The sequence below is a fragment of the Ostrea edulis genome, chromosome 1 (genome assembly GCF_947568905.1).
Source record: "Ostrea edulis chromosome 1, xbOstEdul1.1, whole genome shotgun sequence".
In the NCBI taxonomy this organism is placed as follows: Eukaryota; Metazoa; Mollusca; class Bivalvia; order Ostreida; family Ostreidae; genus Ostrea; species Ostrea edulis.
In genome coordinates this window covers 109,684,576-109,710,264 of record NC_079164.1, presented here as the reverse complement: position 1 = coordinate 109,710,264, position 25,689 = coordinate 109,684,576, and the positions used below count along the sequence as shown (strand labels likewise).

Here is a 25,689-nt window from a genome sequence, read left to right as displayed (position 1 = left end):
TCATTATCACCAGTACGTGTTACTTAAAAACAAATAGAGTTGTCCTCCTTGGCATGCTCTGGAAAATTTCTAGCTGCAGAACTGTAGCTCTCTGGGAAAAATATTGGGACAGATCAGAGAACTACAGATCCGGTCCTTATAAAAACCTTCGATTTACGGTACAGAAAAAATGTGCACGCTTGAGGGCTGATATCTTTGTAGTCTTGTGTTGCTGTCTCATAAATTAGATTTCAAATAATTTCTTACATATTTTCCTACTACACTTGTGTTCAAACATACCTTCAAATATTCATAGAGCTCCATACGACCTGGGAATTCACAGCTTCAAGTGATTTTGTTTGTTGATGTAGCCATTGTTAGGTAGCCAGTCAATTCGAACCCTGTTGCTATTGGTATTCATAATATTCGGTACCAGTTATGTACTTGGTGATCTCCGTGGGGATCCGGGTTAGAATAGGTCCTCAGTACCTCTTGCTTGTCGTAAGAGGTGACTAAATGAGGCGATCCTTCGGAGGAGACCGCAAAAAAGGGGGTCCCGTGTCAGAACAGGTGTGGCACGATAAAGAACCCTCACTGCTCCAAGGCCGTAAAGGCCGAGCATAGGCTTAAACTCTGCAGCCCTTCACCGGCAGTGGTCACCATATGAGTGAAACATTTTCGAGAGGGACGTTAAATATTCACTGTAAATATAAAATCAATCATGTATTCGGTCTTTATTTATTATAAATACGAATGATTAATGAAAATAAAAAATATGATTTATTCAAATGTAAAATTAGCTTTTGATGATTGAAAATGCTATAAAAGCCTTGTCTGATCCTTTACGCTCGAGTGGCAGGGATGGGGACCGTACCAGACGAATGAAAGCTGTGTAGTCATGAGTTTACCTATTTGAATAATTGCCATTTAACCGAACTGGGATGATTTATTATCTAAAATATTAATTAAAATTGTTTGTAAGGATATCAGTTCATATCTAGACAATATTGTGTAAGTATGGAAATGAACGGAAATTCGAATTGACTGGCTACCTGACATGGCTTCGTCAACGAAGGAAATCATGAACAGGTGTTGAGTTTTCGGGTTGTACGGGCCTTTAATGAACATTTAAATGTCTACTACTACTATGTCCTTTGAAACTGTCAAATTTGATATCATGAATTTTTTTTTGTATATCAAGTGCGAAAAGGTCACTATTTATTTATATTACTTGTATTAAACTTTTTTATCTGTTTTGTTAGAAGACATGATTATGTATCTATTCTATATAATGATTGATTTGTGTTGCATATGTTGTGTTGACACCAGCAGACAAATCAAGTTTAATTGAATAAATCTTTAAGTGCAAAAATGTCATGTTTAGAACACTGTAGCTCAATGACAAACATTGCGACCCCAAGTTTTCTTTTTAATTTCCTAATTCTCCTTCCATGTAGAAATCAAAAATATACTTACCAAAAATTGCCATTACTCCAAATCTCAGGTTTGAACCTCTTTAAGGCAATACAAGCTGTGACTGATGGTAATTTGCAACTATGCAAGGTGAAGATAACGAACAGTGATCAATCTCATAACTCCTACAAGCAATACAAAATAGATAGTTGGGCAAACACGGACCCCTGGACACACCAGAGGTGGGATCAGGTGCCTAGGCACCAATAGTGACACCTAACGGTATAACTTATAAAATTTTCATGATCTGAAGAAAAAGTCAGCAAATTAAGCAAGGGAATGTAGTTTCAGAGCGTTTCGTATAAACCGCCATTGCGTCGTGTACACAGACATAGGAACGATAATTGCCGAACATAATCTGGTTGCATTGAGAACAAGGTCATACATTAATGGAGACAGACGTGAGTAATTGCACACTTAGTTTGTTTTAGAATAATACATCGTGTCATGAATGACTAAGTATCATAAGTGTAAGAAAGTAAATAAAAGAAGCAAATATGTCACTCAAATAAAAAATTATTAATGAATTTGCTATAATTTTCACTCTTGTTTAGAAATCTGACACGTGCTTAGTGCATCTCTCGCATTTTCCCGAAGAGCAGGAATTACTGACAAGATAACAATGCTTCATGAATCCACACTTTTTGTTGATTTGATGGACTTATTGCTTTAGATTCACTCTGATTCTCAATCTCTACCCAGAGTTATCGTTCCCGCTACGCTCTACTAATACCTCTGTCAACGTCTAAAATTCATATCAAAACGTACTAAAACTAACTTAGCATATCAATCTGTAATGATCATATCTAAGCAAATCAAACACTTGTCTGAATTTTATAAACGCAGAAGCTGGTAAATATGAGACACCTGAGTGAATTAAAAGGTTTTATATAAATATTCATTCATCCAATAATACTAGAATAATCATGGAATTCGTTGTTTTTGTGAACTTACTGTAAGATTTTAAGCTTAACACTAAAACTTGTAAAATCATACTTTATAATGCAATAGGTCGAAATAAGTTTTGCCAAGAATCTTGACATTCAGATGTTGACAGAGGTGTTGTAGCGCAGCGTAATACGCCCTCTGGTGAGAGATTGTCTGATTCTATGAAATTATATAAATATTATATTTATTCTTCTATTTTTAAATTGATTTACCGTAAGTTCCAGTTTGTATTGCTTTAAGAAAATCCTAATATGAGACATAACATTTCACTACGACACGTAATGAAGAAAATTCCATTCCTAACAGAGGGTAAAGAAAATATTACTCTACATCTCAACGATTTGAAAACGGAAAATATGCTGCGGAATTCAGTAATTTAAACACGTTGCTTCTATGTATAAAATTGGATCTTTTACACGGTAGAATTGCTTTTGTTGAACACAGAAAAGGGGACCTAATCCAATAGCTATTTCACATCATCATTTTATTCCTGTGTAAGAACTATTTCAGGAAAATTGTTTGAAGGGGTTGTACTGATACCCCCAGTTCAAAGTCAACTCCATTGTAAATGCACACACTTTATTTAATTCTAGAAAGCATGATCCAATTATACAACATCCATGTGTATGTGTGGTGGTCGTGTGGTGTGATTTACTGCAAATATACAAAACAAAAAATAAATAAGGTATTTCATAGCAAAGACAAATTACCTAACATTTGATAAATGTTATCCTAGTAAACAAATACATGTACTCTTATCAACCTCAGTAAGTAACATTGTTTACAGTAAATACTCTACACTTGTACTTTAGAAAACCAGTACATAATGTACAAAAAACAATTTCATCAGACTAGAAAGTAAAAAAAATTATGTTCCTAGAAACTACATAATATTACACATAAATAGCTAGAGGAAAACATTCCTATCAATACATGAAAATTGCAGAGTGCACAAAAAATTCACACCAAAAGTTTCACAGCATAATTCTATGTCTTTCAATACTATGAAAATTAATATGAACCATATTATCATATACTTTGCAAACATTACGATATAGCTATGAATTTTCTAACAAACGTGCACTCTAAACATGTTACCAAAATGCACTTTCGCAAGTAAACACGCTGTAAACATTCAGTTAACAACATTATGTACATAAATTCTCTTGTAGAATAATTTGCATATAAAATGTCAGGTTTAACTTACCATCTTAGAAGTTCTCTCATAGAAAAAATATAGGGTCTTCAGCACAGGTGACTAGTAATCTAAGAATGGCTGGTAAATTGTACTAAAGCTCGTGCACCCACGAAAAATATAAAATCCAAACTAAACCGGATATTGAAACATTCAAATAAATCCGGGAAAATATGGAACTGAAAAATCCGGAAAAATGTTTGGTACAATGTTAAATTGGCCATAACAGGGGTATTTACCATATAGTAAAACTACTTACACAATGTATTCACAAAATATACAATACAGGGTAACATGCATGCAATATACACGCATAATCCGTAATATTGTACACTAGATACAAATTCAAATATTTTTTTCTACCTGCAGATCGACTTCCGACTTTTTTAAACCCCTTGGGACTTGTGCCTTAAGAAACTCTGTGTGTGGCAAATTCAACGATATCCTTCAACGTGGTTCTGGTAATAAATCTGTAACCGACTGTACTTTTTTCCTTTTTGTTTGATTAGAAGCTTCCTTGACTTGAAATCCAAGACCTTTCATCGTCGGAAACCCACGGTCGGTCGCACTACGTGTACCTCCAGTGGAACAAAACGCTGATATTTTCGCTGGAAGGCGAGTTTCGGCTTCTATATGAGATTGGTTGCTTTACCATTCCTTATTGTGATATTCAACCAATGAAAAAGCCCCTTATGTTCAGTGTTCGGGAGCATAGAAAAACATGCTTTCGAACCGAACATTTTGACAACGTTTAAGTTAGACAAATTACAAAGAATTAAGCGAGATGTTTTATGTGTATTATTAAAGAAGATGGTGTTACCAAGCGTTGCTACTGAGTACAAGTCTATGTACAGGTCTACATGTTCAGTACTTGTACTCTCGCCGCTTTTATCCATGTTACGGAAGCAATGTGGGTTTTTTAAACAGACTTGGTATTTCATCGGTTTATAGGCATATAGGTACATGTATGTTAAATTTACTTGTGAATTAAGTTACTGTCGTAATTTGTTCCAGTTGTGTTGTCGGCACAATTTGAATATAAGTAATTATGACCTTCTTTACACACCTCTCTCGTGTTTACAAATATAATTGAAGTCTCACCTACGATAATTACAATATGACATGTGAACAGGATTGGAAGACCATATTTTGATTTAAATTTGCAGCTAATTTTTAAATTGTATCACGCATGACTGATTTTATTCACGTGCTGTGAAGCAGTTATTATAGTAAACATACCATTGGTGGATTCAGGATTTCCGAAAACGGGGGTGGGGGGACATGTGAAAGTGAAGTAGTAGCCAAAATAATCAGCCATTTAGGGTACCAAATCTAGAGTTTTCATCTATATATCTTTGATAATTGCGCTGAAAACACACACAATTTCATGGGCTCCGCCATTACTGCTGACACTTTGAGTCCCTGGAATATTTACGGCGATTCCCATTGGTCCTCGATAGGTCACGTAAAGTCATGCGTTTTAATGAGTTATGGAAAAATATCGGCGTTGTGTCCCACGGGAGGTAAACGTAGTCCGACAATGAAGTCCTTTGGACATGTTAGAATCCTTAGTATCAACGCTTCTGAAAAATTTTGAAACTATGATGAAGCTTGTGAAATGATACAGACAAAGCGACGTTTGTGATGCATATATTGTATGATTCATGTAGAATTACAATGACTTCGTTTTTATTACAAGTCAACATTGTAATTGTTGCTAAAAAGTCAATGCATCAGCCATGGTTTTGATTGCAAGCTTCACTGGAATTCTCCAGATTGATCAAGAATATTATCCAAGATATGGTACTTTGTTCTGTTAGTTTTGTATCACTTCCGTCCGGCGTATGTTGATCATTATAGAACATATGACATATAACAACTTCAAGGCGTAGCACGTCGACCAGAACCTACAAAATATTCCTCCAACGTTCTATCTGATAAGAAATGAAGGCTGGTGTTTGCCTTTGGGTACAAGCTGTTACCCAAGATAATTAAGAAAAAATCCTGGTTCCTAAAAGTCGTTAAGAACCCAAGTTACTTAATTCTCTTCCAGAAAAAAAAGATAGCATTCTTTCTTCTAATACCGATGATATATATTCTAAAATTCACAAAATGATGAGTTCATGCATATTGGTTTACACCTCGATTTGTTTTTTATAATAAAAAACTGAAGATAACAAACAGTGATCAATCTCATAAGTCCCATAAGGGATACAAAATACCAGTAGAAAGTTTGGCAAACACGGACCCTAGAACATACCAGAGGTGGGATTAGGTGCCTAGGTGGAGTAAGCATTCCTTGTCGACCGGTCACACCCGCCGTGAGCTCTATATCTTGATCAGGTAAACGGAGTAACCCGTAGTCAGAATCAGTGTGCCAAGGACGGCTTAACAATCCGTCGGACATCATTTGATCCAATGACAGGTTGTGTTGGCAAACTAGATCGTAATAAGGGGGAGATCAAAAGTCCAATGTCTGACAAAGAACTAAATTCACTTAGTTTTCACCAAGACCTCCCGCCCCTCTTCAACTAAATATAAATGTTGAAGCTAATCTATTAACACGTAAAACATACGAGTATAAATATTATACCTTTTCTCCTGTTTATTAAAAAATGAAAGTGTACATTACAACTATTGAATGTTCATTAATATGTAACATTATTATTATGTTGGGTTTTTTCTCAGTCACCTGTCTTTTTTTTCCTCTAAAGTGTAATCGATGTCGGATGGCAGAAACTTACGGGAATTCTTACCCCCCCCCCCCCAACTATTTCAATTTAGATTCATATTCAACATCGATCTATTGATCCCGCCCCTAACGACCACGAAATTTTCGAAATGCTGACTTTAAACGAAACTGTTGAAACCCTTGTAACATCAACTTGTTTGTCAGTAGCCTGTCTCGATTTAAAACCTGATCATACGCAGAACAAGCTCTTGTGTATCAAATCAGTTGCGAGATATAAACACCATGTGCAGGTGATCATGAAATGTTGCTACATAAATATGGAAAGTTGACGACGGAGAAGCTGAAATCATCTCCTTTGTCTCAAAGTTGAGTTGTTAGTTTGCCGTTAATATCTATTTTCAATAAAATATTTAAGTATGATTTACAACCAACACTTTGATTGTTAAACCAACTCTCACTCTCGTGGTCTATTGACCGATCAACGGTTTGCGAATTGTTGACCGTGTAATAGTCTGCCCTATTTCTATTGGCTACGTAAGTCACTCGATTATTGGTCTGCTGCTTTGTTTACGTAATTGGGAGATTCACTGATTTGACTGATCATGGAACACAGAATTTATTAAATGAAACGCAGAGCAAAATGACGAAAAAATAATTATTGATTAGGATATTGGGTATGTATTCTTTTAAAAAAGTAGTGGTTACGTTGATGAATGTACGCAATCTTGTTAAAAGTTTAAAATAAACAAAACATGATCGTTTAATAAAACCAACCTACAACTGAAGGTGTATAACAAAACATGTATAGGCTGTGTCCGTGGACTACTGATGTTTTGTTTGACCCGAGAACGGATCTGTTTCCGAAGCTATACGCTGGGGGCAACAGATCAGTTCTCGGGTCAAACAAAACAGTCGTCAGAGGACCCAGTCAATGACTGTATAATATCATACTTATTAAGACATACCACCAGTGAATGTTTCAACTGCAATACAACCTATCATTGGGTCAAATGCTGTCTGACGTGTTTCATACCGATTGTTAAGCCGTTCTTGACACACTGATTTTGACTACCGATAAATCCGTTTACCTGATCAATATATAAGGCTCATTTAACATTCAGAATCTTTTTTCTATACCTCGTCCTCAATATCAGGCTTTCATTCAAATATTTCTACATTCAAACACGTATCTGCTGGCGTCTTCTTAAAACGAGTAAAGATAACGAACATTGATTAATCTCATTAATCTACAAAATTCAAAAGATGAACCCCAGGAAACACCAGAGGTAGGATCATGTGCCTAGGAGGAGGAAGCATCCCATATTGACCAATTTCACCGGTAAAGTGAGCTGTTCAAAATCAGTAAATATAGAACGGCTTAACAATGGGCATGAATTACGCAGACAGCATTCGACCTAATGACAGCTTGTGTGTGTGAATAAGATCATTTTTAAGTATTATACGAAAATTTTATTTTCATTACCATTACATTTAGTCCTTTCTCTGTTTATCCATATACCATGAAGTGACTATTTCAGTATCTCTTTCACCAAATGTTGTGCTACAAAATCAGAAGACGTTCTCATTTTTGTAAAGTTTCATTACCTTTGTCTTTCTTTGAAATTTTATGATTGTATATTGTTTAATTAATGTCCTTCTCAATAATTTTTCATTCATATGGAGACATCGCCATTGGCGGTGAAGGGCTGCAAAATTTACACCTATGCTCGGCGCTTACGACTTTTGAGCAGGGAGGGATATTTATCGTGCCATATCTCCTGTGACACGGGACCTCGGTTTCTGCCTTGTCATCCGAAGGGACGCCCCATTTAGTCGCCTCTTACGATATGCAAGGGGTACTGAGCACCTACTCTAACCCTGATCCCCACAGGATTGAATTTTTAGCAGAATATGTTTAGTTAAAAATAATACAAATGTAGTTCTAGTAGTTCTGGAAATTCGTGTATCCTAAAGCCTCGTTATGTTTCATTGTCTTTACACTGGAGTGCATTTGTCAGGAAATAGCCTTCCATAGAAAATTAGTATAAGAGAAGCCACAACAAGGACGGAAAATGCCCTCATTCACATTATTCAAAATTAAATTTACATGATATTAATCCCTAATTCTGTAAATATTGATATACCAAACGTTATATTTTTATTTCAAATCCTGTTGGCAGACATCATTTTGTGGGAACATTTCCGTGTATCATAAATGGGAAGGACGTTGTTTCATGTTATTAGTATCGTATATACAAGAAAGAACAGTTACATGGCTGTCACATTAGGAAGAGGATGTCACAACGCAGCGCTCTGTCAGAGATTGAAAAATCATTTGACAGAACGAGGACGAGAAATTTCCTCTGCAGTATCTGGTCAAATCAGAGGTCTGAGGAACAGATTACACAAGAAGAGTTCCAAAACGATTTTGTCGATACATATGATGAGCAGAATGTAGATGGAAATGAATTTTCTAACATTGAGGTAACGGAGCAGGCTTTGCTCCAAAAAATCACCTCAGACTATTCCACAGACTCTCAAAGCAAAGACCACAATTTAAAGAGCAAAGAAGTCAATGAAGTTGTTGTTCCAAAATCAAATGATCTGAAACCGACCATTTCTGGGTTAGATGAACCAGATGTGAATTGTTATGACTTCTCGGAAATGGGAGCAGGTCTACATAACCCTAATGTTCAGGATGATGATGATACAAGTGACTATTTTGACAGTGAAGACGAATACTTTGAAACGTATAGAAAGAATTTTGAAGATCAAAGATCAATGCATGGCATGGTGTATTCTCCTTACAATTCTGAAGGAAATGGAAGATACAGTAAGAATATTTCATTATTTTGATTTTTTTAAATATTTCATTTACAGGACAATTGGTTTTAAAACGCCATCAATATAATTTCTAAAACTGTAAACCGGGTAATTTTGGCGTGGGAAGTATTTGAGGATTTGTTTTCTCAAAATAGTACATGTAGTTTGAAATTTTAGCGCGCTATAAGTTTTGGCGCAGTTTCATTTAGAAGTTTGTTATTGATATGGATAGACATTTTTAAAGTGCTTTATTTTTAGCGGGGTTTTTTGGCATCCACCAAAAAACCCAACATATCCAGTTCGCCAAAATTAATCGATATAGGGTATTGTGTCACATTTTAGAACTGACAAACCGTGTTGAGGATTCAATCCCCTCTCTAAACAACGTTGTTGTTTTGTTTTTAACATATCATAAAAGTCCAATAGAGGCGAATATTTCCAAATGGGCAATGCGTTTTTCTTGAATTTTCGTGTCGGCATAGAACACCATACACAACCTATCAAAGCAGGGATATTTTGAGAATAACATACTTGAATGTGTATGCTAGATATTAAAACGCCTCACCCATTCATAGCATGGATATGTTTTTCACTGTAGGTAGAGGTATAGCACAATACTATAATATGCCGGTATTCATGAAGTCCATTCAAAAGTACGCAGATAGCAATGGTTTTGAAGTACATGATGTTACAGCAGACGGAAACTGTCTCTTCAGAGCTATAGCTGATCAGCTGTCAATCAATGGTGTATTTGGAAATTCGCCTGATTCACTACGGAATTTCGTTCTCAAGTGAGTTGTTTTTTATATTGGTTTAGATATTCTATGAAGGACGAAACATGGACATACCCGGATTAATTAGACAACGAATGCATAACCTTGCCTAAAAATGGAACAAGAACATCTGAATGGTTTTTTTTTCCATATTGGCTTATTCTCTATGAAGGACAAACCCTTATCATACCAAGAAAAATTAAACCGTTCTAGGCACCTGATCCCACCTCTGATATTTTCAGGGGACCGTGTTTGCCCAAATCTGTATTTTGTATTCCTGATAGGAGTTATGAGATTGATCACTGTTATCTTCACCTTTCATAATGTAGCTCACTACATCAAGACTTATATGACACTAAGTCACAAGATTACGATTTCAAAGTTTTGTTATTCTTATCGATGGATTTGTTTGTACAATGTTTATCATCGTAGCTCATTGGATAAGGTATCGGATTATTGACCCGCTCCCAGTGTAATTTGTGTTATTCATTGAAACACTTTTTTTAAAATCATGCCTTTTCTCTCCAAAATTGCATATTTCATTTTCATTTTGATTTATGTACTTATTGCATATTATCCTATCTTTCATGTTTAAATCAATTCGTACTGATTTGATAAAACCTCTCTCTTTCAAGGGGTAGTGAAATGGAACAAAAGGAAAAATCAAAAAGTGACTTCTGATTTTAAAAAGTTTAAAAACAAAATTATTATATTGATGAAAATCCATTTTCCCCATCTTCCAAATAACCATCATTGGTCATAATCAACAAGGTAAGGAACAATTTTCGAATCGAATGTTGCTCGAAAATGGAAGGAATGAAAGTTCATGAATGGGGATTATCTATGTCACTTTTTTGACATCAATTTCCTGATGCCTATGTGGAAAGTCTTCTTCCAGAAATTGTGTATGATTTATTTATAGTGAAAGTATTGAGTGATACTTGGCATGACTATGTTTGATATATAAATAGATAGTAAATGCATACAGGGACGTAACGTATGATATAACAAGGTATATACTTCCCTGCTGTCTCTTTGTGAGTTGTACTCACTTCCAAATATATGAAGGAATCAAAATAGTAAAATAAACTTATCTATTATCTGTTTTTGATATGACTTTACATATTGATCTTCGATACAACGAGGTCAAGGTCGTAGGTGATGATTTTCAAGACATCCCATTTTAATAGTAATGTATTAGTAATAGTGTTTAATATATGTAGTAAAAGATGACACAAAACACTGTGTATTTATGATTTGCTTTTCGGTAATTAATTTAATTTGCATTTATCTATATAGTCATACTAACATCATGGCGGACAGTAATTTCTGCACGTGATGGTGATCCGGATACAATGTTTAATTACTATAATAAATCATTTCATACACTTTTGTTGTTTAGAAAAACTACCGATGAATAAAGCGCGACTCTTTATTACCTTTGATAATTTCGGCGTATTTCATGCGAACAAGCGTGTATTTCATTTCAAATAGGAGTATATAAAGATGACAATATTATACATTTTTGATATAAGGAAATTCTTTAGTTATTGACAGAGTAAAAAATAATCCATTTCCGTGTTTTGAACAACATCGTTTTGTATAGAGTCACATAGCATTACGTAATGACGTGATTTGACTTGTGGATGCTAATAAATGGATAGCGTAAATTTCTTTCTCGGTAAATATATCATCAAACATGATTGCGCCAATATACTAATAAGTCTCCAGAGCATTTACAGCAGTTTTTACATGTATAATGGGAACATTTAGAAAAGATCCTTTCCATGAAGAAATGCAATTGTGACGTTTTCTCACACTGATATCGCAAATGTGTAGTTAATATGTGTTTCACAACTCCATCAAAGCAATTTTAAAAAACTGCCAAAAGTTTTATAGCATTTATAATTATGTATAAATAGATTTCCGCCATTATAGGAATTGTTTTCAATCGTGATACTTATGCGAAAATATCACCAAATACAAATCAATAAACTGGAAACACGTTACTGGTAACGAGTAATTACTCGTAAAGGTTTTCTGTTCTTTTGCTTTTTTCCTTGGTCGTATCATCAAAGAGGACACAAGCTTACGCATAATCCATCTTAGATAAGCGCCAACTGTGATTCATGTTTATAGATATATTAGGAGGAGTACCCATTTTCTGTTTAATTGAAGTCACAGTTTTATGTCAGAATATTCTATAACTGTGAAAATAAAAATGAGTATGAAAATCAAGTATCAGAAAATTTTGACACACCTAATGCAGTGTGAACCCAATCAAGATCTCACCAAAAGTGTCATTTCCAAGCAAAATTATAATATGTTCTTAATATTTTATTAGGTGAACTCCCATTGTCGAAAGGCAACAGAATTGTAAACTTCCTTATCCTTTATACAAAACAATATATTTTCTCTTGTTTGAAAAAAACCAAATTGCCAAGATTCTTGGAATTATTGTTCTATCTATACAACAAATACAAGGTTGAAAAATGTATTGCGTATCAGAATTTAGAAATACAAAAATTTGAAAATACCTGGCATGTATGGAAAACACTTTTTGACAACTTAAAAAAATCATAATTCTGCTATTTCAAGCAATGTTTTTTTTTCTTTCTACTTTTGAAGCCACATGTACTTTTATCTATTTACTCAAGCTCTGTATTGTTATCATTTTTCTCTTACAATTATATTAAAAATGCAAGCACTTACCAACAAATGTATGAGTGTGAGTATGAAAGTGTGTGAAAGTGGTTAGAAAAAAATGGCAAATGTTCTTCTGTCTTATGTCAATGTTTTTGAAATAAAAAAATAATAAATAAAAAAAAAAATTATAATATATTGTTCTAAACAACACTGCCTTCAGTTTTTCAAGTTTATAAAATTAAATGTACAAATGACAACATTCTTATAATTACATGCAAGGTGAAGATAACGAACAGTGATCAATCTCATAACTCCTACAAGCAATACAAAATAGAGAGTTGGGCAAACACGGACCCCTGGACACACCAGAGGTGGGATCAGGTGCCTAGGAGGAGTAAGCATCCCCTGTTGACCGGTCACACCCGCCGTGAGCCCCATATCATGATCAGGTAAACGGAGTTATCCGCAGTCAAAATCAGTGTGCCAAGAACGGCTTAACAAACGGTATGAAACACGTCAGACAGCATTTGACCCAATGCGAGGTTGTATTGACGAACTAGATCGTTATAACGACCATAGAATTTGCGAAATGCTGACTTCAATCGAGACTGTTGAAATCCCTGTACCATCAACTTGTTTGTCAGTAGCTTACCTCGATTTAAATACTGACCATACCCAGAACAAGCTCTTGCATATCGAATCAGTTGAGATATATAAACACCATATGCAGGTGATAATGGAATATTGCTACATAAATGTGGGAAGTTGACGATGGAGAAGCTGAAATCATCCCGTTTGTCATACAGTTGAGTTGTCAGTTTGCCGTTAATGTCTACTTTCAATAAAATATCTAAGTATGAAGCAGAAGTGGACGACTCTGTGGTGTCCTTTATTTCGATCTCACACAGGGATATATCAAATCGACATATGAATGAAAGCTATCATTGTTAATAGACAAAACGTCATCGATATATCTAAAAGTCGAATTGAAGGTCACAGCGAGAGATATTTTCTTCTCACGTAGAAGTTTTTGAATAAATTCTGCTTCATATGAATATAAAAACAGGTCAGCTAACAAAGGAGCACAATTCGTGCCCATGGGAATTCCAACAGACTGTTGGAAAACCTGATCACCAAAGACCACGAAGATATTGTCAATGAGGAACTCCAGCATATTTTTTATTTCAACTTCAGAGTACTTGTGCGTGGAATCAGAGTGGTGTTTAACAAAGTAAGTTTTTGAATGACTGATCACTAGATATGAATATTTCCGTTTTCCATTTTTGTTGAAGAAGCAACTGTCTATGATGTCAAAAAGTCTAGTCTTTAATTTATCGTGAGGAATGGTCGTGTATAGTGTTGAAAAGTCATACGTTTTAATGCTATTGATTTGGGAAAAATTCTGTGATTTCAAGTTTACTAAAAGTTCTTTAGAATTTTTTAGAATCCACATTTGATTAGCACCACTTCTGGCATATGTAGTCGCACAGTAAGTTTGAAGTTTCTCCTTCACAGCTGTTAACATTTTCGTGAGGAGCAAAGATAGGGGCTTGGTAGAGCACTTACTGGATCCAGCAATGTATCTTTCTTTGTATGGTTTTTTTTTATGTGAAAACACTCCGGGAAAATACTAAATTGAATTTTCAAACAAAAGGGATGAGAAGAAATCATTTTAAAGCAAACACAAAAGAGAACTAGAATAAGATTTAGATAACGAACAGTGATCGATTGCACAACTCCTATAAGCAATACAAAATAGAGAGTTGAGCAAACAGGGATCCTAGGACATACCAGAGACGGAGTCAAGTGCCTAGGAGGAGTAAGCATTCCCTGTTGACCGGTCACATCCGCCGTGAGCCATTTATCTTGATCAGGTAAACGGAGTTATCCGTATTCAAAATCAGTGTGCCAAGAACGTTGCAATAGCTGTACTAATTCTCGTCTGGTGATGTCGGTACTGCAACATTTATTTGATCTTTCTATATCTTACTTGATTAAGGCCCTGTCACACCATAGCGTTTTGTCAGACGTTTGGTTACGTTTTAAAAAATTAGAGAAACGTCGACATTCTTCAAATTGAGTCTCTATTTTGTTATAACGTTCTTGTAACGCTTGGATAACGCTCAGCCAACGTTCGCGCAGTGTCAGGCGACGTTTGTGGTAGAAAATAGCAGCAAAACCTCATTTTAAAGTGATTATTTGTATAAAACATTATTAATAAATGTAAAATTGTCCATACGGTAAAAATACTTTTTTGTATTAAACATTGTTACAAAATAAAATATTGCCTGAATAATGTAAAAATAAAAAAATTAATTTAAATGTAATATTTCATGCAACCATGAATTACTACGTAAGCATGATGTATTTACCAGTATTTGCCTAACAGGTTCATATTCAGGTATGCACATATAGGGTTACAATAAAAAAAAATTTTAATTGGGTGGGGGGGATAAAGAAGTAAAGGACAAAAGTCCATACCAACATAAATAAAGCGAAAGGCAAACATATTTTTTTATTTCACAGAAACAATAAGACATTTATTAATGTTTTATACAAATAACTACTTTGAAATGACACACACAATATTACATTTGTTATTACTGTTATCTACAAATAAGTCATTGTAAATTACACATACAATATTTCAGTTTCTAAAAATTTTGTCTACCAAAAAGTAAAGTCTATATTAAGTCCATTCTGCACTGCAACACTAGGGTCCAGGTCTACACCATCCTGTCCTGCCAGTCCAGTGCCCCAGCTGAGGAGTTTAGCCAGTGCTTGATAAGGTTCCTCTGCTTCTTGGCTTCCTTAGTCGCAGTGTTCGGGCTGAAACAACCTGTGTGTCTTCCAGATTCCAGATATCCCCAGGCACCAGGCACAAAGTCTTCTTCTGGACCTTCTGACTGGTCCAGCTGTTGGTTCTGCAGCGTTGGATACCTGACCCTCATCAGGTTGTGAAGGACCAAGCAGGTCTTCACTATCAGTTGCACAGTCTCTGGCTTGTGTTGCATAGTGCCCATAATCACCCGGAACCTGTTGCCAAGGATCCTTAAGGCGTTCTCCACGACCCTCTTGGCTCTCGATAGCTTGTAGTTGAAGATACGCGTCTCCTATGATATACCACAGAGATTGTAGGGCTCTCAGGACAAAGGCGTCAACTCCAATGAAGAAGTATGGAACATCTGTAGTGTCTTGTGGGAGAGGTGTAGGCTGTGGAAACCCAAGCAGGTCTTCCTCAGTTCCATGTTTCAGCTCACTGGAGTTGTAGATCTGGGAATCGGATGCTGATCCCAGGCCTCCAAGATCTGACCACTGGGCTAGCAACACGATGGTAGAACCCCTTGTAGTTGTAGTACAAGGAGCCACTGTGTGTAGCACACCTAATAGCCACATGCTTGCCATCTAGTGCTCCCAGTACATGGGGAAAGTTCCACCTCTGTCTCACCTCATCAAACATCTCTGGTGGCATGCGGAGGAAGTTGTGGAAGGAGGCTTGGTATTCAGCTCTGAGTTCAGTCAATAGCTTGTCATAAACACCAAACTGGGATCGTCTTCCTATCCAGGGTCTCACCCAGCTCATTCTCCCTTTCCTCCTCCTTTTCTTCTTGGACTCTGCCTTGGCCATCTGACCTGGTGCAATGCCAATTGCAGGAGGTTGCTGTGATGCATGAGAGCAGCAACAGCATACTGTCGTTTCTATTGGTCTGTCATTCTTTTGAGGTCTTCACCCTGTGAAAGTTCCAACAGGGCGCCGCGGTGGCCTCTGCAAGCCCCTTTATAAATCGCAAGTGGCTGTTAAACCCTTCTGAATGCTACCAGTTACAGGCGCGTCGCAAGGACGTTACATGAACGTTACACAGACGTTGCAAAAATCCAGAACGCTGCCAGACGTTAGGAAGACGTTGAAAGAGCATTAAGAACGCTCTCGAATGCTGCAAAACGTTGGCGACACGCTGGACAGACGTTCGACGGACGTTACACAGGCGTTACCCAAGTGCTTGCCACTTGACACTGATGGGCGGCGGCCGCTTAGCGTCCAAGGAATGTCCTGACTTTCGAGTAACGTTCGAGTAACGCCCCCCAACTTTCGTGTAATGTTCCTCTAACGCGAAGTAGCGTTTTGATAGAACGTCGTTAATTTTTGTGCACATCCAAAAATATTTTTCACCTTCGGCGTTTGCCGACGTCCCTCGACGTTCCCCAACGTTTGTCGACGCTCGTTTAACTTTCTTGTATCTTGTTTTTAACGTTCTTGACGTTCCTCTGCGTTTCGCAACATGTTACTCGAAAGCTGGTGTGAGCGTCATAGTGTGTCAGGGCCTTTAACGAATGAAATACAATGAGAGGAAAATACTCAAGGCATTCTGAATAAATCGTTCATCTTTGCGTTCACTGATCGCTCACCGTTCAATTTGCGTTCGCGTTTGCGCTCTCCGCTCGCTCATGGTCAGCATTAACAAAGTTGCGTTCAGCATTCACACACCTTTCACTCACCGTTTGTTCTGCGTTCGTCAGCGTTCGCTCACTGTTCAAGTGGGAAAGTGAAACTTTCAGGGACTATATGGACCTGGTGGTGGAGTCACACATTGTACTAGCATATTCCAATGTTTGCAGCACCATTGTCCGATAAGTCATGAATTTAATGTGAGCCTTGTATCCTTGGATAATTCGTTTGAAGAATTCCAGGGTTATGGTGACCAAGGAAATATTATCGTTTCAACGGAACTTGTGGTGATGGTCACACCTAAATATTTGGCACTGCCGACTTCCTCCAAGGTGTGTCTATGCAGTGTGTAGCCGGACTTCAGTGGCTGCCGCTTGTTAGTAGCAGGTATCACTGTACTCTTGTGGATGGAATACAATTTGCCACTTGTGTTGGTGTGATTTCGGGTCCTTTGTTGTTGTAGATCTGGCAGGTCATTGATGTAGGTGAAGAACAAAAGTGGACAAGGAATTTTCCCTATGACGCCCCGAAAATGACATCAGCAAGGTTAGAAGATTACTATGGCATCCTCTCTTGTCATCTGGGATTCCTCTGGAGTTCAGTGACCTCTAAAAAGTGCAGACAAGATTGAGGCCAGTTCATCAGCAAAATGATGTAGGAGCCTCGTTGATATCTGGTCAGGACCTGTTCCCTTTTAGATGTTAAGACCCTTCAATAGTTTCCCAACTATGTTGGCATTGCCTGTAATTTGGCCATGGATTGGTATGGACTTGAACACAGAATGAAACTGCATGTTAAGGATGTCAGGAGTCGGTGCGTCACTATACAGCAGACCACCAGCTTTCTTAACCATTGTTACTCCACTAGAGACCTGTTTCTGGTGTTACATATACGACCAGAATCTCTCGAATTTGTCTTTCTTCTTCCCTGCAGTTGTGATGATATCATAAATGTACTAGTACTTGTTTGAGAGACCTCTCTCTCTCTCTCTCTCTCTCTCTCTCTCTCTCTCTCTCTGTTTTCAATTTCTTATATCCTTTCCAGTCTTTTTTTGTTGTTGGTTAATTTTGTTTTCCTATGTGCTCAGTTCTATCTCGTGAATCTGTTTATTCGTTTAATTATCCATGGAATGTGAGTCCTCTGTTGATGTTGTATGTAAATCCATGATTTCTCTTTAGTGTCTGAATTTGGTCCATAATATATTGAAACAGAAGTGTATATTGTTATGCAATTCTGAAAGCCCATGTAAGTCTGTTCTAATAGCGTCCGAATTCATCCTTTTCCACAGTTTGATCTTCCGACGTGCTTTTCTTAATCTCAGCGGTGTTAGGTTGGAATCACACAGTGTGACATCATGGTCGGCTTTGCTACGGTGTGGTAGACATTTCACCTACTCAATGAGTGAGGGAATATGGTCCAAGGTGTTGTCTCCTCTTCTTGTAAAGTCGACCATCTGCTGTAAGTCCAAGTCATTAATCATAGTTCTGATGCCCTCATTAAAGTCTTGATAAACATTTTGCTCCGCTTATGAATGCTGTTTTCCAATCTATGTCTAGGAGATTGAAGTCATCGCAAACGTAGAAATATGAAGTTTCATAGTTACATTTCAGTGTTATAATTTCCTCAATGAAAGCGTTGAGGTAATCCTTGTCAATACAAGGCAGTCTGTAGAATGTGATTACTACCATGAATATGTTATTGGGCATGTCAGTTTTAACAATGATGGATTCAGTTGAGCCATCTTTGTGTTAGGTTTTTCCTATGTGTTATAAGTATTCTACCATGGCTGTCAGTACCCCGATATCGACGGTATACAGAGAAAGTATCTGGAAAAAGCTTAAATGATGTAACTGAACTATTTGATGTATTCAATGTAAACAGATCATATTTCATATTAATAGAAAGATGTTGTCATTTTTTAATCATGGTATCATTTTGAAGGGTTTTGTCGAATAACAATGATCCAATAATAATGATTTTGTCAGTGAATGTTTGCCAATCCTATGAATCAGACATTGATCTATCCAATATCACATGTATTATACAATTATTCATTTACAATCTAGTTTCCCGAAGAAAATTGATTTTGAATGTCTTTTCTAACAAGCAGGTATCTTCGACAAAATCCCCTACAAGAGGATGGCTCACACTTAGAAGCTTTCCTTTTTGCCGAAACATGGGAACAATATCTATCAAGAATGGAGAAAAACATCGAATGGTGTGATCATATCATTCTGAGAGCTTGTGTAGACGCACTAGGGATGAAAGCCGTGATTTATAACGTGTATGAAACAGACGTCAGACGCACTGAAGTCTTGCCTGGAGGCCATCAAGGACGGGGGGAATGTTTGACGATTTATCTCGGTCACTTTGGAGAGTTTCACTACCTGAGCTTACGACCAAAGAACTGGGAGAGGGAATGGCAATACAGTTAAATTTCTAGAATTTTATTGCCTTCAGCATATCTATAATAGTATTCATATGTAATGGATCACTTTTTAAAAGTAAATATGATCCGATTAATTACCAACGGTCATATCATAAGCAAATTGCCGGCACATGTTTAACATATTATGTACGCCATTTCAAATCTTTGCAGAAGCACTGTTGTTCAGATACCACACATGTACCAAATACATGGAACCTGTTGTAAGGAAGCAATTTCTTCAGAGGAAAATGGACAGCATGAAAAAGTTTAATGTTGCAGGAAAAGAAGCCATGAAGAATCTATTAGGAATTGAAACAATTAACACAGAGAACCAAATCAGCAAGAAATGTATACTTTCTCGGGATCTTGTGTATTCATTCTGTCAAACTTACGGGTTATCTGATCTGGAACCAGAAGAAAGTGAAGGTAATACATCACACACACACACACACACACACACATATATATATATATATATATATATATATATATATATATATCTTGGCACACTGATTTTGATATATATATATATATATATATATATATATATATATATATATATATATATATATATATATTCTATTTCATCCCTGAAACCGATGATGGTACAAACTCTCTACACCATCGTCTGTAGACACGCTTACAACGAATCCATTTTTCCCAATTCAGTACATGAGTGGATCATTCTTGTTAACAATGTATTCGTTTATGTAATGTATGTCTTTTGATAAAGACGCGGGTTGCGATTAAAATTTTAGGTTTAAATAACAGTATCGTGGCCTTTTCAGTGCTTCTATATATATGTGTGTGTGTGTGTATGTGCGTGCGTGCGTACGTACGTATCTGTGTCCATATATACATAAGAGGGTTCTAACGCACAAATTCTATAATAATCCCACATAAATTCCGTGAAAAGATCAGATTTCGAATGAATGATGCAAGTAAATGTAAGAAAACGACTTCAATGCAATCAGCAAAAATCATCAATTAGCAACAATTCTTCGATTTCTTTTTCAGATTCCCAGCAGTACTGCATTGAAGACAGTTTTCACATCGACTCAAGAACAGGGATACCACTTTCACATCTCTTCTTCATGTTCAGGCATTTGATACCTCCATTAATGATTGTGACATACTCTCAGTATATTCCACCAGTTACTGTAGACGGAACTATGTTTCAATACATAGGCACTTACGCAACGGGAACAGACGTGTTCTTGAGGGATATCACCAGAGGACAAACAATGCAAAACGATGAAATGAGAAAAGACGAAAGAGTTGTTGCACATACTATAAAAGCCTTATTGTCCAAAATCACGCCTGATACAGCGTCAACCCATCCGGGATATTTACGTGTAAAAGTTCTGTCGTCTGGTACTGAATTTCCTGCAAAAAGTCTATATAGACTTGCAGGACAGATTTATCTGAAAAATCTAGAAGTTCCACAGGAGATGACTCTCCCCCAGAGAACGGCAGAATGTATGGTAGGATTCCAATGTGAATTTCCATCAACAACGATAGAGTGGCGCAACAGACCAAGAAAATTCCAGTGGCCCCCAAAAGAGGTGATCGCTGCAATTCAAGAATCGGGATGTACCGTGATCCCTAAACACCATCCACAAAGTTCTCATCCAGAGATTGAATGGAAATTTAATTTCTCTAAATCCGAGACTATACTCTTCCGCAAAGCTATAATTGTTTCGACAGGTCGACTACACGGGTTCTATACACTAAAAGTACTGTTAGAAAGTTGCAGCGCTGGACGAATAAAACACAAACACATCAAAGCTATCTTTTTCAGCTGCTGCGAACAGATTCCAGTAGATACATGGGATACAAATTTTGGAGGAGCTATACTTTATAGTGTATGTTATCTGTTAGAGTGCTTGAAAAGGAAGAACTTGCCATATTACTTTATTCCAAGTAGAAATCTTCTTGACTGCTACACGGAGGAAGAAATTGACGACATTTACTTTCAGACAGAAGCTGTTCGGTTGTTCCCTGTACAAACTATTCAATTTCTTGCCTCGAAATACGGATATTCATATGGATCAAAGTTAGAAACGATCATTTTTCAAAACTGTAGAAACTTTGCAAGAAACAGAAACTTAGTCCAAACTTTTAAAAATGATTTTGTCCCTGGAACCATACGAACAGTAAAATTTTTGGCTCGACGGGGATGGTATGATGCGGCATTTACCCTCCTTCGTGGTACTTATGAAATAGGATTTTGTTCATATGGGGAAGAATACTGCAGTTTGGCCGAGTTTTTCTGTAGTGCTCTCGGTGAGCTTGGGCAGAAGACATCTCGAATCGTTTTGGCAAAAATGTTTGAGAACGAATGTGGCATTAATCTATTAAATTCCATCATGAGAAAAGAAGGCTTATTTGTTAAGGATATCTTACAATGGGAAGTAAGTTTCAAGATTGCCTGGCTTGATATTCCAGCAGAGAAAACAAAAAATTTCGAGTTACAGGCAGAATTCTTTTATGATTTAAGCAAAAAGGAATTGAAAAGAGGCAATACCGATTTAGCTTCTCTTGGAATTGCAGAAGCTATCCACTGTTTGGAGCGAGCCATTCAAGACAGTAACATGCTTGACGTTACAGAGATTGAAGATGAGGAATTAAATAGGGAAATCCTGGCACAGAAATCTGATATCTTGAAAAAGCTGAAAGAAAAACTAAAAGACTGCTTTATACATGCATATTGGATTTCACAGTTATATCGGACATTTAGCCCACTTCAGAATTATATGCCGGCGATAGAAGAATTGAGTAAAGAATTGCCAGAGATGTATGGCATCGTTAGCATTATGTTTCGATTCCTGTACAACCACAACAAGCGAAAAGAATATGAAGAACTTTATGATTTGTATTTGGGTGCAGGTATGTGCATAAACAACAGTTTGTTCCATTACGCACACACTTAACTCTGTTTCATAAAACAACCATTCTGTACGATTTCAGTTTGGTAAACGATAAGATGAAATTTTATTCGCGAGATTTTGAACTAGCGAAATTTTTTGCGTTGGATTCTTAGGTTTATTACTGCATTAATTGCTTGCGAAATTTTCCTTTCGTGAATAATTTGACAATGCAAATCACGGGAAAATGAAGTTTTGATATTAGTAGCATTCTATTTACAATTATTCAGATTTGTTATATTCAATACAAGGTTTTGCTTTAATTGACTTGATATTACTTTTCACTCTTTTTATCTTTATTAGGTACGAAGTGGGCACACGAATCAACATGTAAGCTGAACAAATTTTAAGCAAGTGCTGCATAATATTGCACAACCTGCAATAATTGATGTAAAACAGACGACAGAGATTTTGTCGACCTGAATCCAGTGTATTTGGCCACACACGTGTCACTGTTATAGAATGTTGTAAAGCATGAATGTGATCGTTTTTAATTTCTTTAATGGAATTATATTAAGATCACTTAAAAACTGTTTACATGCATTTTTTTTTTTTTTTTTTACTTCTGGTGATGTTGAAATAGAATATATCATTGGAATTGTACGTTTGTACGAGTATGTGATTAAAAATTGCCTTGCATCGATTATATTTGCGATTTCATCTTTCTGATTGCAGCGTAAAAAGTGTTGTTTCCTGTAATACAATATTAAAATACATTGACGACGTCTTACCTGTTTTAAAACATTCACTTTCATTTATAGCTCGATTCGATATATCCCAGTGAAATCAAAATAAAAAACATCAGATACACCTCCGTTTACCTAATCAAGATATAGGGCTCACGGCGGGTGTGACCGGTCGACAGGGGATGCTTACTCCTCCTAGGCACCTGATCCTACTTCTGATGTGTCCAGGGGTCCGTGTTTGCCATACTCTTTATTTTGTATTGCTTATAGGGGTTATGAGATTGATCACTGTTCGTTATCTTCACCTTTCATAAGGATGAAGAAGGATAGAGAAGCTGAATTCATCCCGTTTCTCATAAAGTTGAAATGTTAGTTTGCCGTTAACATCGATGTTGAATAAGATATGCAAGTACAAAGCATATGTGGAAGACTAAGTGGTGTCATTTTAATTTCGAGTTCACTGGGAAATATTATACCGAATCGACAGAGAATATAATTTTCTCATTTATTTTCCCTTAAGAAAAGAAGGGATAGAAAATTCAAAATATACAATTTACCATATTCTGTTACTTTTGTCAATCTCGACTTATTCCGATAGATTTTGTTTTCCTGGAGACAACCCCCGAGTACTTTGATTTTTTCAGACGAGGAACGAAAAGATATTTTACTACACCGTTGATTCACGAAAATATAATCCCCTATAAGTCAAGTTCCCCATATCCAATTGTAGTGTTCAATGTTACAATTGTAAGTAAGAAAAAGTACCGTGGTCCCGTGACCCACGTGGCTCCTAAATGAAGAAAATACGCTAAGCAGATATGGCGCATATAATCTAACTTGACGGACCTTTTGATCAAAAATTCATTCCGACTTATGAAAGGATGAATATTAAATTCGAATTCCATTCTCCTAAAAATACAAGTCGACTTGTATAGAAACAAGTGAAGAAATGAACAGTGATCCATCTAATAAATCCAACAAAGAACACAAAATTAAGTGTAGGGCAAACGCTGACCCCTGGATCTACCAGAGGTGAGATAAGGTACCTAGAAGGAGTAAGCATCGCTGTTGATCGGTTACACCCGCCGTCAGTCCTATCGGGTATGTCTTGATCAGATAACCGGAGTAATCCGTAGTCAAAATCAGTTTGTATACTTATTTGAGAGTACATGTATAATGAGTATGCATACATGTTAATGTGACCGGTACAGTGGTTCTTGAGTAAAAAATATTTTAAAACTCCCCTTCCTATTTTTACAAAGTAACCTGAAGTGGGAGACGCATAATATCGAGGGAGAAAGGGGCGGGAAATAACATGATCAGATTAAAAGAATTTCGAAAACAAATCTTATTCTCGTTAGCCACAAGTTGGTTTTTATGGCCTCATGCAAGTTACAGGGAGAGTATTTATAATATGTAAGAAATAGTGGTGACCTGCTCCTATGGAGCGCCAAATTAACATGAGCTCAAATAATTGAAGATATTGTAACCTGTTACTTGATTTTCTACTTTTAACATGTTTGGATCAATAATAATTAGTGACATTGTATTGTGCATTACGATGTATTCCTTCAGAAATGGTCTCGTATATTTTGACATGTCTCATGTTTACACGTGTTCCGATAGTTAAGAGTCATTTCATGTACTTACGTGCATTCCCTTGAATAATTCCTGTTCTAGTTACCAGTTTTAGTTTCACGAGGGGTAGTAATAGTAATAATATTGGGGAATGTCGGGTGGATATTTACATTTCATGTTTTTGGCTGCCATCATCTTTTTACGAGTGCAGTATCACTCGTCACTTCCGGTTTGGTGACGAAGATATTTACGATGGTTGTGAGATAGTATTTACTATGTGAATTAATTAGACGTATGAATTAATGTTCTTTAACAGTTTGAGGTTGAGAATTCGTTGTTATTTATTACATACTACATGTAACCAGTCATATCTTAAGGAACTATATTTGTTTACGGTATCGTTGATAGTAACGGTATTCGTCCGCACACAAGACAGAGTATGTTTAACCCACATGCATGAGATATTGTAATATTTATTTACTTGTTTAGATTAGCAAATTGAGCTTTTTAATGTATGCTACTCGGTTTTAATTATTGGTACTTATTGATATTCCTTTCGCGCTTGTACGGTAGCCTGTACGGGAAAAAGTAGTTCTGTGTGGGAAATTGTGTGGGAGCCGATGCCACCGTACAAGTCGCTGATTGGTTAGAGGCCTGTACGGCATATTTTGATTGGTTAACTGTAGTCATGTGGTCTAGGACCGAAGGTTATATAAGTAAGCTCGCTACGTTACTACGGCAGATTTCTACAAGTTGAGCGGCGGTAACATTCAAATCTCTTAGAAGAAAATTAAGTTGAGACTACTCATAATGTAATAATCATAGTAAAAACTTAGGTAGAAATCTCCTACCACACTGGACAGCCAAAACTTGTATTTCTGAAAATTCAGCACTTGTATAAAGCCTGTCGTAGTATACAGAGTTCATCACATGAAGAGATTTTATTTGTGCCTTGTTTTGTTTATTCATCATAATAAATACAGATTAAGACTGAAAAGTTTCTAGTATTCTTCACCAAAAATGGAAGAGAAGTGTGACCGAGATATTGTTTATTGAAGTTAAATGATCTTTGGAATTATCCTGACATGAGTGGA

The 25,689-nt window shown here is 36.5% G+C and overlaps 1 protein-coding gene and 1 long non-coding RNA gene across 2 annotated transcripts; one reads left to right on the top strand and one right to left on the bottom strand.

Moving 5' to 3' along the window:
* Window positions 1-2,960: 2,960 nt before the first annotated feature.
* LOC125665770 (uncharacterized) lies at window positions 2,961-3,817 on the bottom strand. Its single transcript, XR_007366342.2, has 2 exons — window positions 3,608-3,817; window positions 2,961-3,054 (listed from the first exon to the last, which is right to left on the bottom strand). It is a non-coding gene; the product is annotated as an uncharacterized LOC125665770 (long non-coding RNA).
* Window positions 3,818-8,535: 4,718 nt separating this feature from the next.
* LOC125665725 (uncharacterized) lies at window positions 8,536-22,975 on the top strand. Its single transcript, XM_048898524.2, has 6 exons — window positions 8,536-9,120; window positions 9,709-9,901; window positions 19,087-19,406; window positions 19,576-19,830; window positions 20,422-22,293; window positions 22,635-22,975. The coding sequence occupies exons 1-6, from the start codon at window positions 8,583-8,585 to the stop codon at window positions 22,679-22,681; spliced, it is 3,225 nt and encodes a 1,074-aa protein (XP_048754481.2). The 5' UTR covers window positions 8,536-8,582; the 3' UTR covers window positions 22,682-22,975.
* The last annotated feature ends 2,714 nt before the right edge of the window (window positions 22,976-25,689 follow it).